General features: G+C 40.1%; 1 protein-coding gene across 1 annotated transcript in view; it reads right to left on the bottom strand.

Annotated features, from left to right (window-relative positions):
• Positions 1–2,521: 2,521 nt before the first annotated feature.
• FGF12 (fibroblast growth factor 12) overlaps positions 2,522–18,063 on the bottom strand; it is a 179,260-nt gene continuing 163,718 nt past the window's right edge. The window contains exon 3 of the mRNA XM_069083299.1: positions 2,522–7,621. Within this exon, the coding sequence (XP_068939400.1) occupies positions 7,503–7,621 (119 nt within the window). The 3' untranslated portion in view covers positions 2,522–7,502. The remainder of the gene's footprint in view (positions 7,622–18,063) is intronic.

Below are 18,063 nucleotides of genomic sequence, written 5' to 3'. Positions count from 1 at the left end.
ATATATATATATATATGAAAAGTGCTTTGCAAACCTCTATGTAAGCGCTGTCATTATTGTTATTTTCATATTAAAGCTGAACATGTAACCCCATGAATTTTGTCTCTGCAGAGAATTATGGTTGTCTTGCTAGGAGGCTCATGGACACCAATATCAGCAGAACCCTCCACTTGTGGAAATAAAGGAGAGTGTGGGGTACAGTGGGACAGGATACTGGAGTCAGACTGAGGCTCCAAGATCCAACCTCAGCAAGGTAACATACCAGTGGTGATACCTTGGACAGCACTCCTCCTCTCTGGTCACAGTTTCCTCAGGTATAAGATGAATTTGGACCAAATACCTTCGAAGTTCCCTTTTAGCTATAAACCCTATTATTCATCCTGTGACTGAATGTTAATGAATCAAATGAAAGCTTAAAAGTTGATGTGGAGAAGGAAGGATTTTTTTTTATTTTAAAGAAAATGTCATTTTTAGTTTGTCTCCCTTTTCCTTTTTACTTTATGGATAGCGTCATCAGAGTAGAACTGGGGAGGTCCAGCCAACAGGTCCTGCTCTTCTCACAACTGACTTGTCATTCAGTTACTCCTGGCTAATGAATAAACTTTAGAGACAATGGAGAATAAAAACAATTACATTTTCTCAGGAAGAGATACTCCAAAAACTTCCATTGAAAGCCTCAATCCTTGGGTCACTTACAGGGTTAGCAGGAAGAGGCGCACTATTTTCATGGTGTCAACTTTACTGGTTAGCTAGAAACCCTAGTCATGGCTTGCTTCCCACCGCTGGGGGTGGGTGGGGTGAGTGGACAATCATGCCCAAATCTGATGAATCCTTACCATGACCATGCAAAGTTCCTGTCATTTGGAAGGACTTGTAAATTGTGCTTTCGTGGATAATTAGAATCAGTTTAAAACTAGTGTCAAAAAGGGAGGACTATGGACCCATCAGAGTTAAAAAAAAAATGACTCAAAAGTTTGGATTATGATTGGGTTATTGCTTTTTATCTTTTTTTAAGCAATTGGGTTTAACTTGCCCAAGGTTACACGGCCGGTTTTTTTGTATGGGTGTTAAGTATCTGAGGCTGGAACCGATCCCGGGTCCTCCTCATTCCGGGGCCAGTGATCTTACTTACTGAGCCTCCTAGCTGCCCCATGCTGTTTATCTTAATATAAGAAGGTTAGGGGGATTTGAGTGTCCTTCCTTTCTTAATGCTTTTAAAAAATAATAGATACAGATGATGGAGAAGAATGACTGGACATTGACTTGTCCATCTACCTGCCTTCTAAATAATGTTTGCCAGATTATTCTTTTAACTTAGCCAATGTTACTAAAGGGCTCAGCAGAAAACCTTTATGCCTTCAATCTTTTGGTGAGGAGAAGCTTGCAATTTAATAATGATTCTTGCAGTGGGAATGTCTTTTCTTCCTACATGCCCCCATCTTCATAACCTTCAACTTTGAGTGGATTTCTTGGACAGTTTTAGACAATAGGCCTTTGCAATGGGCCCATCATTTAACATGTTATAATGGAAATGAGGAAAACAGTTGAGTCCTTTTTTAATATTTCTGGGCAAAGAAGCACAGCCTAGACATTTCCCAATGCTAAATGAAATGGGTTACAAGGTGTTCTTTCACAACTTATCTCCTATTCCCCATCAATTGTGACATTAGTTTAAATGCCATGAGGTTTCACATAATAAACCCAGGACTGAGCATCAGGAGGCATGGATTTGTGATGACTCTGCTACTGCCCAGCTGTATGATCTGGAGGAGTCAATCCCTCTCTAATAATTAGGATATAACATTTCTATAGCTTTAAACATTTGCGATGTGCTCTGCCATGTGGGGTGCAGGTCAAGGGAATCAACATTATTCTAAATTCTGCTGGCATCCTCTTTGTCATTCCTCTGATCTAACCAAGATCAATCACCCCTAATGATGGAGCTTCGAAAGAAACAATGAAATTGAAATAGCTTTTCCCAAAGTGGACAAAACCTCAGTTTAAACAACCTTAGTGTTTGTCTACTCCAATTCACTGATTTTAAATACTAAGATTATTGAGACCTAAACTGTGAGTTAGCTAGTACATTGGTGAGAATGTCAGTACCAGAGTCAGAGCGACCTATGGTGAAGTGCTGCCTTAGATATTTGCTATCCAACCTATGTTTGCCTCAGTTTCCTTATCTGTAAAATGTGGGTAATAACAGGATCTGTCTCCCAGGGTTATTGTAAAGCTAAACTGAGATAGTCTTTCTGAAGTACATTGCAAGGCCCACAGTTCTATAAAAAGGCTGACTATTGGAATCAGCTACAAGAGAGTGTATTAATGCATTAGGTATCTTTGTGCCCCTGACAGCAGCTCCTCAATGTGAACAACACTGTGGTCAGGTGTCTTCATGGGACATTGTCTTTGGGAGATGGGGGAAATCCTTGGACTTCATAAAATGCCACTCTTCCCATTTTGCCCTTGGAACAAAGGCAGAATCATCGATATTTACAGGCAATAAAACATCCAAACAGACTTTGTTTTATAACATTAAGTTTAATGCAAGCATTTGTGATTACCTTTCAAATCAATTTGTCAGTAGCCAAGGCTTTGATCTCTGAATGTCAAAAAACCTTGTATGAGTTTGCAGGATAGGCGGTGAATTTTAGCCTTAATCTTATATTGGACAATCTCCAGAAGGGGCAGGGGGAGTGAAATAGCCTGTTAGAACATGCTCCCATACATGCGCTCTCAAGTTTCCTTCATTTCACATTGCTTTTGGCTTCATCAAGGGGTCTAGATCAGGAAGTATTGCTTTTCAGGATAGAGATAATGTTTTAAAAATAAAAAGAATGCAGTTCCTCACCAAAGAGCGGGACCCAGAATCACATAAGTTCTGAAAGAGCGTGTGCTTTTTTTTTTCAGTGTCCCCTACCTGTTTCATGTTTCTTAGAAAGTGGCATGTTGAGCTATCAGTAGAAATATACATTTATATATAAAGTTTTGCATTCAAATCTCTTGATTCTTTGATATATCTATAACTAAAGACGACAAATCAAACAAATAGAAAACCTCTATATAATATATCCTTATTTCAGATGCATATATATGTACATAGATATTTGTAGAACAATCCACCTTTTTAAATATGTTCCTGTTAAAAAATGCTATTTACACATTTTGGACAGAGGAGGCATTTGAGCCTTTGGGATGTGGCTAGAAGGGGATGAGCATCATTTGGGGCCAATGACATAGATCAAGAAAACTCTGAAACAAGGGAATATCATGGAAAACCTCCTCCGAAAAAGTAAGGCGTATTGATGGGACTAAAACATGGAGAGGGAAACGGGAGGGCTTCAATCACTGGGCACACAGTTGGAGAGACTAGACATCACATCATGGGCTAGTTGTGCTTGGTCAAGCACTCAGCATTTTCTAACTTTCTGAGGATAAGGAAATCAACATTGTTTCCCTCCTTTGTTTCCATCCTGCTGTTCTTCCATCTCCGATCAGCAGCAACTTACTGGTCATCAGAGCTATTTATATCGGCCATGGATACAAAAATAGTCCCCATCCACAAAGAGTTTCGCTAAATGAGCTGGTGCTTCAAAGCTAGGTGTTCAGATTCAGAGACCCCATACAAAGCCACATTCATCACTGGGCTATTTCTTTACTGAACCAATCTGTAGAAGGTGAGAGAGTGGGAATGGGGATGTTTAATGGGAATTGATGTTGGGATACTCAAATGGTCAAGTCATCACCTAATTCAATGTTGTGGTGACCATCTGGCCTCTCTGGTGCCCTTTATCTTTCATGGCCCCATTAGCTCACAACTCAAAATTTGCATTTACATTATGTTTCTCTCAAAAACTCCAAATAGCAGCACCTTTATGTATGGAGGGTTTCAGGTATGCTGGATAGGAATTTTCTTGTGAGTCTCCCAGTGTGTGTATATGTGTTTATATGATTTTCAATTCCATGGGTTTGAATAATGCTTCAACAGAGTGTCTAATAACATATGGGTCTCAATCCACCCACAACTACTTGGGTCTGTTGGAGAACCTGGCTTTTGAGGGAGTGCCCCTGAAGGCAACTGGCTTTATTAACTGCATCTGGTGCCACTTTGGGATTGAACTGGCCAATGAGAAAGAAAGAACAAAAGCCAGCAAGCCTGGAAATGGTAGTCTGAATTAAAGTATGGGAGGAAGTATTAGAAAGTAAGCTATTTCTTTTTTTCCCACAAAAAGATTATTTAAGTTGGAGAAGTAGTTGGGTGGGTGGGATTTTTGTGTTTGGGAGCACACAGAGAAGTGGATGGAGGTGGATTATCTACAATTCTATATCAGCCCTGGAGATGAATTCCCTCTTTTTCATGTCTTTGCCAATATATTTTTCATGACAATATTGTGTGGGCAGCAGCTGCACAGGCCCCTGACACTCCCTTCCACCACTAATCCTCAGATATTATGTAGGAGGTCCCTCACTCCTGGTGGGCTGATGTCTCAGGCTCCTGCACAGGGGGCAGGGTCACCTTCATTTCCAAAACAATTTCCTCAGCTGAACATGTATTTCAAATTATTAAGAAAAACACAAGGTCTAATTTGTGTCCTCATCTTCCTGTTCTCATTTATACCAGCAAAAGGACAAATAATCGCTGCATCTGGGCTCAAATATACTTGACACAGAAGAGATGACTTTGCGGTTGGGTTGGTCTTTCACTTGATGGCTAAGTTCTTTCTCAGGATCTTATCTCTTTATAATAAAAAGGGATGAAATCAATCTTTCCCCTTATGCCTTTATCACTATTTTCAATTTCTCTCTGTAAATAGCCCTTTTGTTTTCTTTCTGATAATTCTTTGTAAACTCCCTGAAGCTGAAATAGAGCCCCTGCTATGAAGCCCATTCCCAATCTGGGAAAGCCTCCTTCACCATTTCAAAGAGAATCATGCTTAATAACGGTCATCTGATTACCTGGGGCTGCTAAAAGAACAGGTACAATTGTGTTGAATGGAACAGGGCAAAGAGGAAAAAAGTCAAATATGGAACTCTTTCCACGGTAATTTTCCTATGAAAGCAACAGCTAGAGTTTAATATTTTTATATGCCATTTCAAAGCATTTATCCTTAAAATTTTTACTGCCCAAAATCCTACATGCCTAGCCTTTGCTATTACCTTGGAAGGTCTTGACCTTATTATGCCGTTTCACTTTTGGCCAAGCCTTGATGACATGTGGTGAGGGCTAGGGAGCAGCTGTACAGATATAGATAAGCACAAGAGCCACTCAGGAACAGATATGATGAGTGGGAGCGGTTGTTTACAGCTCAGGAAAGGGAAGTAACTTTCAGGGCACATGGCAACCCATCTTAAGTCAAGATCATTGTAACAGCCAGATCTTCGTTCAGCAGGTTGGGAAACTACAAGCTTCATATTGGAAAGGATACATACGGGAAAGTGAAGTTGTTTGTGGATTTGTCTGCACCTTCTTCTTCAATGAGAATTACTAAAATGTCATATATTTTCAGTCAGGATATAGTGGAGAGAATACTACATCTGGAGTCTTGGCCCTGGATTGAAATCCATGTACTGTCATTTGTGACCTGGATGACCTTGGGAAAGTTTAAATCTATCTAAGGCTTCAATTATTCATCTGCGAAATGAGAATGTTAGACTTAATGACCTCTGAGGTCCTATACAGTTCAAAATCTTTAAACCAGATGAGTGTTCACTCTCTCTTGTCTCTCCTCTCTTCTCCTGACTCTTCTCTCCTCTCCTCCACTCCCCTTTCCTCCTCATCCTCTTTTTTTCTTCTTGTTCTTCTCTCTCTCTCTCTCTCTCTCTCTCTCTCTCTCTCTCTCTCTCTCTCTCTCTCTCTCTCTCTCTGTATCTCTCTCTGTCTCTGTCTCTCTCTCTGTCTTTCTGTCTCTGCCTCTCTGTCTCTCTCCCTGTCTCTGTCTCTCTCTTTTTTTTTCATCTCTCCCTCTCAGAAATGAAGCAACATAGATTTCAATGAGAACACTACACTTAGTTAACAATAATTAGATAATCCATTTCTTCTCCAGCCACTTCCTTTCTTCCCTTCTCTATCACCCAAACACACTCTAAGATGCTATCCTAGCCATATACCATATAGCCTTAATGATGTGCTTTTTCTGTCCCCACTGTGAGTCTCTAAACTCAGCCCTGAGAACATAGTCCAGACTGTGCAGGGATCCTCAGACTGTCTGTGGCATTGAGAGGATTCAGGAGAATTGGTGAATCTATAAGGGGTTGAAGAGATAGCTACATTGCCAGCCAGATGCTGGTCCAAGAAGTTAAAGAGAAAATTGAATGTTTTTAGGCCACAAGTCAGCTGTCATGTGAAATATCTCTCTTCTTGATGACTCAGCTGACATTGGGTTATGACTTCTGTGTGTCAAGCTTAGGCAGGGGTGAAAGGAATGAAGCCCAATTTGCCCGTAAACATGTGCTGGGACTCAGGTCCCTCCCTCAAAACTCCATTTGCATATTTAATCCTTGATGAACACTTTGATAAGGGAGATTCATTATCTCCCTACTCAAGAGTTGCCACAAGATAGGAGATGAATATAACAGTTGAATAAAATATTGGTATTTCTAGAGGGGGATTTTTAGCATGACCATAAATATCTCCAACATACCTTTGATCTTATTATAGTGACTTTTTAAATCACATTTTTTAAAAAGACCCCATAACAAAAGCCTGTGAAAATTGGAATGAGGTTTCAATCATTAGGATGTGAAACTTTTTTTTCCCTGAAATATTGGTGTCAACTAAGACCATTATTAATCATTAAGGCTGTCCTTCCACCTACAACCTTCTTTAATGATGCTGTCAATGATGAATAATCGAACATTCTCTGATACTACAATGTCCCAGACAGAATGGCTTGAATGATGGGGAAGGGGGATAAGCAAAGGGGGAATTGAAAAGGGAGTTTTCAGCAGGCATTTAGGAAGCTTTAACAGAAAACACAAACCCACACATTTTCAGGCTTCTTAAAAATATAGGGAATTACAGAGACAGCCACAAAGAGAACAACAGAAACACAAAAGCAGCCCTTACCCCACTTTAGGGCTTTTTGTAGCAATTCAAGCAGTCTGGGGTAGTGGTGGTAGTGTAGAACCTCAGGGGTGAGGTTCATTTCTCCCAAGTCCTAGCTTTTGATGGTAGCATCTTTATGAAAATTATGCAGGGAGCTTCCTTTCCCCTCTCCCACAATAGAGTGAAGGGTTTGCTTAAAAATGATAGTGGAGACTAGATTTGTTTATCATATTTCTTCACATTGTGTGTGTGTGTGTTGTGTGTGTGTGTGTGTTTCTACAACATTGCAACAGGCAAGATTGAGGTTGAATTTCATCATCTTCCCCAAACCCAGATTTTTGCATTCCAAATCTTAGCCCCTAGTCCTGCCTGGTCAGTGTAGGGTTGTCTCCATGGGGTGCCAGGGAGGGGGAAGGGAGGAAGGGAAGGAGTGTGAACAGAAGGAAAGTGTTCTCAGCTATGTGGAATCCTGATTCACCACTTTCCCTCCATTCATCGTCGGTGTCCCGGAACTTTTTCTGGAACGTCCTTGCTTCTCTCCAATTTCATGCAGTGATGGCTCTCTGTACATGCACACTGGAAAAAGAAATTTCAACAATTAGTTTTCATGGCTTTAAGGAGAGTAGACAGACTCTTTGGCAACAATTAGCATGTGCAGCTTAGGCTTTGAACCTCCCTAAGTGCCAGCCATTTCCAATGCTTGATTACACAGACCTTGCCCACTTACTGCTTTTCAGCCACGGCCTTTCAAGTTGACTTGAGCTACCTCTGCGAAGAAAAGTCTTGACTTTTTTACAATTTATACCTTACATCCATTCACATATAAGCACTCACATATTTATGCACACAAGTGAGTGCATACCCAACCAGAGTTATTGGAGAGTTCCAGCATAACATTTATAAGATATGAAGAGCTATCTTGCTCTCCAGGTTTTATTTGGAATCTCATCAGGGCAGAGAAAGCACCTTTTTGTTTATATCCCAGTAATCTTTGATTAGGAAAGGGAAATAGGACTTTGGTGTGTCCACAGAAAATATTTATTGTCATGGTTCACTGCACCAGAGTGATAAAGAGGTTAGAAATGAAAACAAACAAGAAAAGCCAAAGGAGAAAAGCAGCAGTGCCCTCCCTCCATGGCCTTAAAGGCCATAGATCTCTCAAGCCTGGACCCCATCCTTGATGCAACCCTCTAATTCAGTCTGAGCAACTGCCAGGGTGGTTTGTGGCTAACACCGCACAGCCCTGCTGTTCCTTCTGGCTCTTAAGCCAGCTGGTGATATGTAAGTTTGCCTAAGGCTATAGTGTTCCTAAGAATGAAGTCATTCCCTGCTCCTTGCGCTCTCTGCAGAGCAGGATGTCCAAGCACATTGCAGCATTGGGCTTATTCCCCAACACCCTGTGAAGCATGGCAGGATGGGCACCAGCAGTTTATATGGGACTTAGCTAAAGTACTCACAAGTCTTCCAATCCCTTGCCTAAATAAAAAAAAATGCCCAGACTAATCCTTGTGATGATCCTACAGAAATCATGACCGGCACATTTCTATAGGCAGCAGCTTAGGCTTCACCTTTTCACTTGAATCTTCTTTCTCATAGTGCATATCTGAATATTTCTATAACAGAATTATTTGGGGATGAATTTTCTGGGTGACAGAATGGACAAAAAACATAAAAATCATCACCTCGGGCTAAATCTTCAACCCTATTTCCCAAGGTGGGGGCTTAAAAATATATATGTTTGCCTTGGGCCACAAAATGAAAAAGGATCCATGTTTTACCCTGCTAATATGCATGTATACCTCACAGTCCAGGAAGGGACAGGCATTCATTGAGCCAGAAAGCTCTACTTAACCAAAATGGAGAAAGGAAGGCATAGGAAAGGTGGAAGGGAGAAAGAGGAGCAGCTTGGCCCTGGCACCAATGGAAAGTTTTAACACAATTAAAAAAAAAACACTTGCAAGAATTCCTAATTTTTAATATATTCCAGTGTACAGATTTTTCGCAGATAGAGTAAGTATACCTTGCCCAAGTGGTCCAGCATAAAGAACACAGGTGTGGCCATCTGGGTTCTGACATTTTAGGATAGACTCAATTCTCATTTGTGTCTGCCTTTATAAGTGATCGATTTCTGCCAACTAGTCAGTCCAAAACCATCTGCCCCTCTGAGCTGCTCATTCCAGACAGCATGCCTGCCTTCCACAGTGTACTTCTCTACAGATGGGCCTCATTTTTATTTGCAATGATCCAGTTTTCCCTAAATGTCCTTTGTTTACAATTCGCTGATTGTTATTAAGCTACTATTGAGTGAGAATGTGTAGGTATCCCAAGTAATTCATTCATTAAAGAAGCAATTATTTAGTGCCTATAATATGCCACACAAAGTGAAAGCCTTGAGGTCAAGAAGACAGAAATGAAAGTCCTTGTCATGTGAGGGCACACAGTATTAAGGACTAGGCAAAGTGAACAAAAGTACAAAACAGAGACAAAGGGAGGAGAAAGTAACGTCTCAGAATGTGATCTCAAGTAACTGAGGGGACAATTGGTCTTGGTCTGTGAATTGAAAAGAAAATAAATGTTAAAAAAAAGAAAAAAATGGGGGAAAAATGAATGAGAGAGATTAGCAGCTCCATAGTCCATCCAGCATTTCTTCAGCACTATCTAGAAGCCAGGCTCTGGGGTTCAGAAGACAAAAAGGAGGGCTTTCCTGTCCTTAAGGAACTTACATTTCTCTAGAGCAAACAGCGTTTACAAATGTATGTATGTACGTACCATCTATTATCAAGGTGATCTGGGGAGGGAAGTCACTGGCAGCTGGAAGATTAAGAAAGGTTTTCATTTTGCGGAGAAGGTCATATTTGAGAGGACAGTTGAAAGAAACGAGAGATTCTAAGGTGAGTACTGACTAAGGTATTTCTTGGTCTAAGGATCAGCCTTAAGACTGTGATGAGAGATGCAATGTCTATTAAGAAGAAGAGTCAGAAGGCCAGGTGTCTCTGCCCTAGAGGCATAAAGGGGGCTGCTGGTTAATAAGGCTAGAAAGGTAAGTTAAAGTCAGCTAATGAACTAAGATTGTGGCTAATGATAGAATAGAAATGTGTCTTCCAGAAAGCGGAAGGCTTCAAATGTGAAACAGAAGAGTTTGCATTTGATCCTAAAAGGAATAGGTTTTACTGAGTAGGAGAATGTCAAAATCAGAAGTGTGATTGTTGTTTTGTGTGTGCGTGTGTGTGTGCGTGTGTTTAGTTATTCTGCCAAGCTTTGGTGGATGGATTGTAATGGAAAGAAAATCAAGGCAAAAAACAAAACAAACACGTCATGGGTTTGGAGAAAAGGGGCCTCTATTCCAAGCCTGTCTGCTTGCTTGTGACAACAAGTTACGCAAGCTTTCTAGGCCTCAGCTTCTTGCCTCATCAGTAAAATGAAGAGGTCTTTCACAAGAAGAAAACTCGCCTGCTTTGTTTTTGTTTATTTTTTTTTTTTTGCAGACTGGGGAGTCCCTATGCTTGAACCATGGTATATGAAGCACCATTTTTCAGTTGTTAATTGTTTTATGACTTTTTTTCTCTCAAAAATCTTCTTTGGTATAAGGGATAGATCCTTAGGATTGGGGAGATGAAAAGTAAGGGGACATAGAGATGGCCAAAACAGGCCATCCAGGAAGAACTCCTGGTTTGTGTGCTTTAATGAGGATGGGATTAGATGAACTGATCCCCCCTCTATCTCTAAAATAATGACAAGATCATGGAGAAGGTCCTCAATAAGTACTTGGTGAATTAAAAAATAGAGAGATGAATGTGTCACCACTACCCAGTGGGCTACCAGGGGAACTGAGATAATGGGCACAAGTCTGAATTCCTCTGTTATTTGGGGGTACTCAATTCACCAACAATCCACATTGAGGCAATGGAGCCAGAGACAGGCACGTTTTCCACATGAAGAAAATGTATTAAAAAAGTCTTTTTTTTAATCATTCTATTAACTCTTTCATCACCATTAATTTAAAAATGATTTTTACCCCAGAGTGAACATGTATTTTACTCAAAATAAATTATCTTGATATTTCTAAAGGTTAACTCAACCATTATCTGTCCCAAGATGAGACACACAGCAGTGTTCAAAGTTCTTTAAAAAGAGAAAGCCGTAGATAGCAATAATGAAAGATATTACCACACATACTAGGTTTCCAAGTGTTCTTAGGCCACTGAGACTCTCGGAAGCTTTGTGAACATTTGGAAGAGAATGAAAACATCCAAATTTAGGCTCTGTGTTTGGCACCTCTGACTGGAAGGTGCTTGACCTTATCTGCATCTTATTTTTAGAAAAAAAAAAACTAAAACTAAAAAAGCTAGATTAAGCACATAAATTGTATGGAATTCATTCGTAAGTAACATCAATTCATAGCCTATGTTTTGTAAACCAGTGAAGTAACTGTGCCAAGGAGAAAGAACAGCATTGAGCAGACCCGTTTCCTGGCGTCAGCATTAGCCTTGATGACCTGCTGGCCTTCTGCTTGGCTCAGGCTTACCCCGCTGGCCCAATGCACACTTGCCTCTCATCCCCCCTTAGAATCCCAGTTTTCTTCCCAAACCCAGAATAGGGGACGCTTTCTGCAGGAATCCTTTCCCAATACTCCAGCTGCAATGCTGTTTTCCTGCTTTAATGATCACATACCATTACTTCTCTATAGGTCTGCCACACATCCCCCAAGTGAAAGGGAAGTTCCTTACAGTCCGGGGTTACTTTGAATTTATCTTTGTAGAGGGAGTACTGTGAAAAGAATAGGTGCTTAACAGATGCTGGTTGTCAATAACTACATCAATTTAAATAAAAAATAAACAGCTGTACTAGGAATTTATCCTCTGAGTAACTGAAAAATGGTCCTAGAGGAAAGCTCATACAAATGACCTTCTTCTAAGAAGAAGAGTGGTGGGGCTGACTTGGACAGAATGTGGCCACTGGTTTGGTTTGTCCTTAGGAACTGTTATCATTGGAGGCACTTTAGAAAGAGCAAGGTTAGTGAAATAATGCCTTCAGTTCAGGATCAGTGCTGGAATGTGGATTAATTGATTGACAAATATGAAACACTTTTTAATTTTAATCACATCTTATACACAGATGTAACTAAAACCTCATAAATCCATACAATTAAATCCATGTTTATGTGTATAAACTCTGGCCATGTGGTACAGGGTGAGGCCAGAATCCTAAGCAAAATTTAAAAGTAGGTATTTTGGTTGCTTTTCCCTGCCTAAAGAACCTTCCTCTGTCCCTCACTTCCTGTTTCCAGTCAGTCAGTAGCCACATTTCTACTACGGGTTGGACTCCATAGCCAATGCTATCCCTTCTGACTCCCAAATTCTATGATTCTGTGAAAAGACTGTAAGCTTTTTGAGGATCCTCTTGCTTTTTCCCCTCCTAGCCCCCAAATCAAGGACGTTTACATAGGTGAAGTACTTAATAAATGAATGTTGAAGCAGATGGATAGCAGCCCTTAACCTTGATGAGAGACTCCTCTCCCTTTCTCCCTTCCCCCACCCCAGCCTCTTCACTCCAAAATGACTCTCTATCCCCATAAACACTAACCTTGTTGCTGATTAGGCAGATGAACAAGGCAGCCGGGGCTCTCACCTCTACAGCCAGCATTGCTCCAGGCCTCCTTAGACTACTCTAGACCAGCAGACAGGAAGAGGTATCTGTCATCTGGCAAACCCCTTCCAAATACTCAGTTTCCTTCCCTTTTCAATGATTGAATTTCTGATCCATATTGTCACTGATTCTGTGGAAGACATGCCCTCTGCCCTATAGCTCAACTGCAATTTGAAAGCTTGGGCTACCTGGATCAAGGGTCCTTGGAACCCATCCATGGCATTCTTATTCCCCTGGTGCCTCTACCCGACTTGTTTCCTGCCCTTGTATTATATACTCTGGAATCCCTATTCTATTCTTTAAAAACTGCCTTGTAAAATAGACCTGCATTTTCTTTCTCTCTCTCTCTCTCTCTCTCTCTCTCTCTCTCTCTCTCTCTCTCTCTCTCTCTCTCTCTCTCTCATCCATCTATCTATCTATCTATAGATATAAGTAGATATAGGCATATATATGTATGTGTATATCATATGTGTACATAAGCATGCATGAGTGTATAGTATTCATCTTCTTTGTACATGCCATTTTCTCCCAATAACAGTCATATCTTTAGCACACAGTATTATTTTTTTTATTTGTATCCCTAATACTTGGCACATAGTAGGTGTTTAAAACGCTTATTGAATTAAACTGAAGTAAATGTTTCAATCCTACTCTGAGCTCAATAAAATGGGGCCCTGATCATTTAATTAAAATAATCTTATTAAGGCACAAATGAAGCTTAACCTCATTAATCTCAAAACTTTCCAAGCATATTTCTTCATCATAAAGGGGGGATATGAATTGTTTTACTAACTATCTCATAGGTTGTTGTGGAAAACAGAAAGCATTAATCATCCTTCAAGGGTCATTTAGATTATAAGCTATTAGTTTCATTAGGATTTTAAGGACTTACTTTTCACATGGTAGGTCATCTAGGTCAGAGAAGTAAAGCAGGACTCTTCAGATGCTTTCATTAGTAGGTAAAGAATCCTGCCCCCTAGGTAAAGAATCCTGCTGTCTAGTACACAAAATATCATTAAGCAATTGTGGGTCTTCATATTTAGGGGAGGTTAAGGGTATGAGATATGGAAGTTAGATGTTGAACATCATAAATATATAGTCAGAGAGGATTGGGGGAAACATGGGGCAGGCATTTTGATTTTAGCCAGTTTGACATTTACAAAAATGGGGTTAATGATGTTGGTGTTTCTGTCCAAATCCCCAAATGACTACAAAGAATCTGACATTTTGTTGCAGATTTTATGCCTGGAAGTCAAAGAATTACCAATCATTCAAAGGTTATGAAAAGAAATGAATCTTTCCAGGTCATGCACAACTATGCCAAGGGGAAGGGGAAGATTAGACATCTTTGATTCAACCACTGAGGCAGAAGGGAGCTGGAAAATTCTATAATTTGATTAATTAATGTCACCATAGCAAGCATTACAAGATGTTAGGAAATCTGAAAGGCTGTGTTCTGGAAGTTTCTGCATCTCATCTGACAAGTCATGGGTTTTCTCAATGATATGTCCCAATAGATTTGGAAAAGGTCCCATGAATTTTTCAAAGAGTTAGGAGTTCAAGTACAAAAAGAGCTGTGCTGTTCATTTAGGAATCTATGTCAGAGAGAAAGATAAGCAAGAATGTGTGAGACAGATATTCTCAAACAGGTTCCTATTTGACACTCATTTCAGAAATCAAGAAGTAGCTCCTTCTGCAGGTGAAGAGAAGAGTAGTAAATTTCACACACACGTATGTGTGTACACATGTGTATGCATGTATATATAAACATACAACACTGGGTGAAAAAAAAGAGGGAAGAAGAAGAGAAGAGAGGGAAGGGAATCCAGCTCTCTGCACTTTTATCAGTTCACTCTTCTTGTATCTACGGACTGTATCCACTGACTACCATGCCCATTCCTGGCTATATTTCTTTGTGGTTTCCACCAAATGTCTACTTGTTCTACGTCCTTCCTCTCATAGCAGAAGACCCCATAGAAATCCTATGGTCCATACTACACATTTTACAAATGACGATGCTGAGCTCTAGAGAGAAGAAATAACTCTCCCAAGATCTCAGGTCTAATGAAGGCTTATTGTTACAAGTTGATACTGAGTCCTAGTGGAGGGATAACCTGCATACACCCATGAAAAGAAATATTTCAAAATATGCCAGATAGTTTTGAGGTTAGGGGTAATATCTTGGGGTGAATAGGCAAGAAGGGAATATGGAGGTCAACTTTGAAGAAAACTAGGGATTCTAATAGTTGGCAGTGAAGGGAACATATATTTCCATCACAAAATATAGCCTCTCACAGTAAAGGTGTGGGGGTTGGAAATTATGACACATGTGAGGAAAAAATGAGGCCATAATTTATGAAATTCAAGGTGCATGAAGGGGGGTAAGGTGTACAAAGACTGAAAAGGTAACCTGTGTTATTGTGAAGGAATGAAATGTCAATCAGAAGATTTTATATTTGTTCATGGAGGCAATGAGGAACCACTGAAGCTTGAGTGGGGAGGAGGCTGGGTGTGTGTGTGTGTGTGTGTGTGTGTGTGTGTGTGTGTGTGTGTGTGACATTTTCAGCCCTGCACTTAAGGAAGATCATATTATGGTAACTGTCCTGAGGCTAAAGTAGAGAAACAAAATCCTTTATGCAGAGATACCAAGTAAGAGGGTACTCCGATAGTTCAGATGAAAATGATGACGGCCTGATCCAAGGTGAGTGCAATGTTAGGGAAGAAAAGAGATAGATTGGATCTATTTTTGTGTAGGTGAAATAACAAGACTCAGCAAGTGATTGGCTATGGGAGACAAGGGCTGTCTCTATTTCTCCATCTCTCTCCTGCCTGGCCATAGCAAGCCACAGCACTTAGCCTGGCTCCTCTAATGATTCCACTGCACTTTTGCCTTATCTTCACCCATCTACAATCTCCATCCCATTCTCCTCACTGGACTCCCATTTTCAACATAACTTCCTGAATCAGAATACATTTTAATCTCTCAAGTATTCGAAAAAAATGGACTTTTTTCTGCAGAGCAAAACCCCAGAATTTCAGTTCAGCACCAGCAGCATGGACCAACTGAGGAGGGAAGTAGAAGGAGGGGGAATATGGAAGAGCTAGAGAAGGAGAAGAAAACAGGGGTGTTCCTTGGTAAGTTATATTCAGAAGCTGTGCCTGACGCTAGTGAGGGAAGTAACCACTAAGATGGACTGAAATGGGGGGGGGGGAGGAGAGTAGTATTAACATCTGTTATCTGCAGGGATAACAATGCAGAGAGATAGAAACAAGGAAGCTCTGTCCTTTGCATTGTTTTGGTAGATTCCTGGGTTTGGATGAGATGTAAGTAGAGTTAGGAGATGAGAGCACATGGCAATGATCTCAAATATAAGGTCCATGTATCTGTCTGAAGAAATTCTCTAATTACCATCCTAAGGGTGCTAAACACAGGATGAAGGGGTGGAGGAGTGGTGGTCGGGTGATCATTAACCTGTCAGGATACATGAGTCAGAGATAATGTTCTTAGCTTCTAGGCTATACTCAGGAGAACCTTGACATTCAAAATATCAGCTCCCACAAAGTCAACATTAGCAAAGATGTCTGTCTTGTTTGGCCTGGTCTCACAAGGCACCCTGACTCATTTCACTATGGCATGATACATACATTTGGAGCTGGAAAATCCTTGTCTGTAGTCATTAATAAGTGGTGATATGCTCAGAGAAGTGGCAGTGACAGTGAGAGCGGTGTGCGTGCGTGTGTGTGTGTATTTAGGTCTAGGGACATTTCTATACCTAAACAAGAATGGAATTGCTACAATCAAAGGTAATTATTTTTCCCCTTCTAAATATCCACATTTTTCCTTGTAAGAGCAATTGCTTTAAGTTTGAAAAATCTGGGCTTTGAACAAATAAGACCTCAAGAACCTTCTCCAATGTGCACCTTAGAGATGAATCTATTTTTCCTACCCTACAAAACTGTCATTTTATAATGAGTAATGACTTCAATGAGTCCTGAGCCCTCCCTCACTTAAGGGAAGCCTTCTTCATGTGGGGAGAGATAAGCTGACAGCTTTTCTTTACTCCTAAATGACTTCCTGGAAGGCTTAAATTTGAATATACATACACCTGTATAGATAGTACATGCATTTATATACAGATGTCTATCGATATAGATTGATATACATATAGATAGATACATATATGCACACACATAGAGACAGAGATAGGTAGAGATAATAATATTATCAAGCTCTTTGGAAATAGTCAAGTGTTATAGAAATGCTGGCTGTTGTTAATATATGGTTATTATTATGGTTAAATTGGTAAATATGGTTAAATATTATTATTATTATTATTATGGTTGAAAATATGGTTATCATTACTAGTGCTGATGTGCTCTGCAATTAAGGAAGATCACTTGGGGAGTTGTTGAGAGGATGGGCTGGACAGATGAAACACTTTAGGCATTTTCAATAGTTCATGAAAATGCACAGTTTGATAAGAGGGAATGGGTAAACCCTCTATGAGGAAAGACCTTAATCCCATATTTCAAAACTTTGGGGTGAGTTTACTTTCCTTTATGAAGGACGGAACATTCTTAAGAAAATGCTCTTAGGGAGGGGGTAAAACCTTAACCTCACCTGCACTTTCCACCACGATTACAAAGAATATAATGATCTTTATGCTTCCTTGGTCTTTAATTAAAAACAAAACGATGTCTGCTCTTCTGTTCAATACAACTAATCCAAAGTGGTAAAATAATGGGTGGAAACTCCTCTTGGCTATAACCATGTCCATTTGTCATTTTATTCCTAAAGACAGATAAAGAGATTCCCTGCTAAATATGTTGCTAATGAATTTTTGGTGTACCATCCTCACCAACTAAGAGAGAATGTATTGCTCACTGGAGAGAAAAACGAACCCTTTTCCCAAAGTCTGAGTCAGATGTGTCCACACAGAGCACACAGTCCAGCTAGTGAGATAAGTGGTTTGGGGCTGGGGCTGTAGGATTACAATGTAGCCATAAACCTAGAATGCTTTCCCTGTTTGGTAATTGCTCTGTCACTGTCAGCTAGTTTGTCAAGCTACTTTTTCCCTTACTGATGATATCTCATTTTCCTTCTAAAAAGTAAAGGAGAGCTTTCTTTTACTTATAGTAAAGAGGAAAAACTCTGGAAATCTACCAAGAAGGCACCCATCTCTCCAGCAATTCTACTTACTTTCTAAATGTCTGGCATTCTATTGTCAGAATGTCTGCATTTGGGGCTATTTACTATTGTTCAAGAGAATGAGGTGGAAAATCACCCTGAAAGTTAAGCCTAGCTAGAGACAAGCAGACAGAGGAAGGAAAAGGAGGAGGACAAGAAGAAGGAGGAAGAAAAGAATAGGAAA

This window comes from Petaurus breviceps, unplaced genomic scaffold, assembly GCF_028583685.1.
Source record: "Petaurus breviceps papuanus isolate PSGF00001 unplaced genomic scaffold, PetGlider_PUasm1.0 173, whole genome shotgun sequence".
Taxonomy (NCBI): Eukaryota; Metazoa; Chordata; class Mammalia; order Diprotodontia; family Petauridae; genus Petaurus; species Petaurus breviceps.
This window is presented reverse-complemented; position numbering and strand designations above follow the sequence as displayed.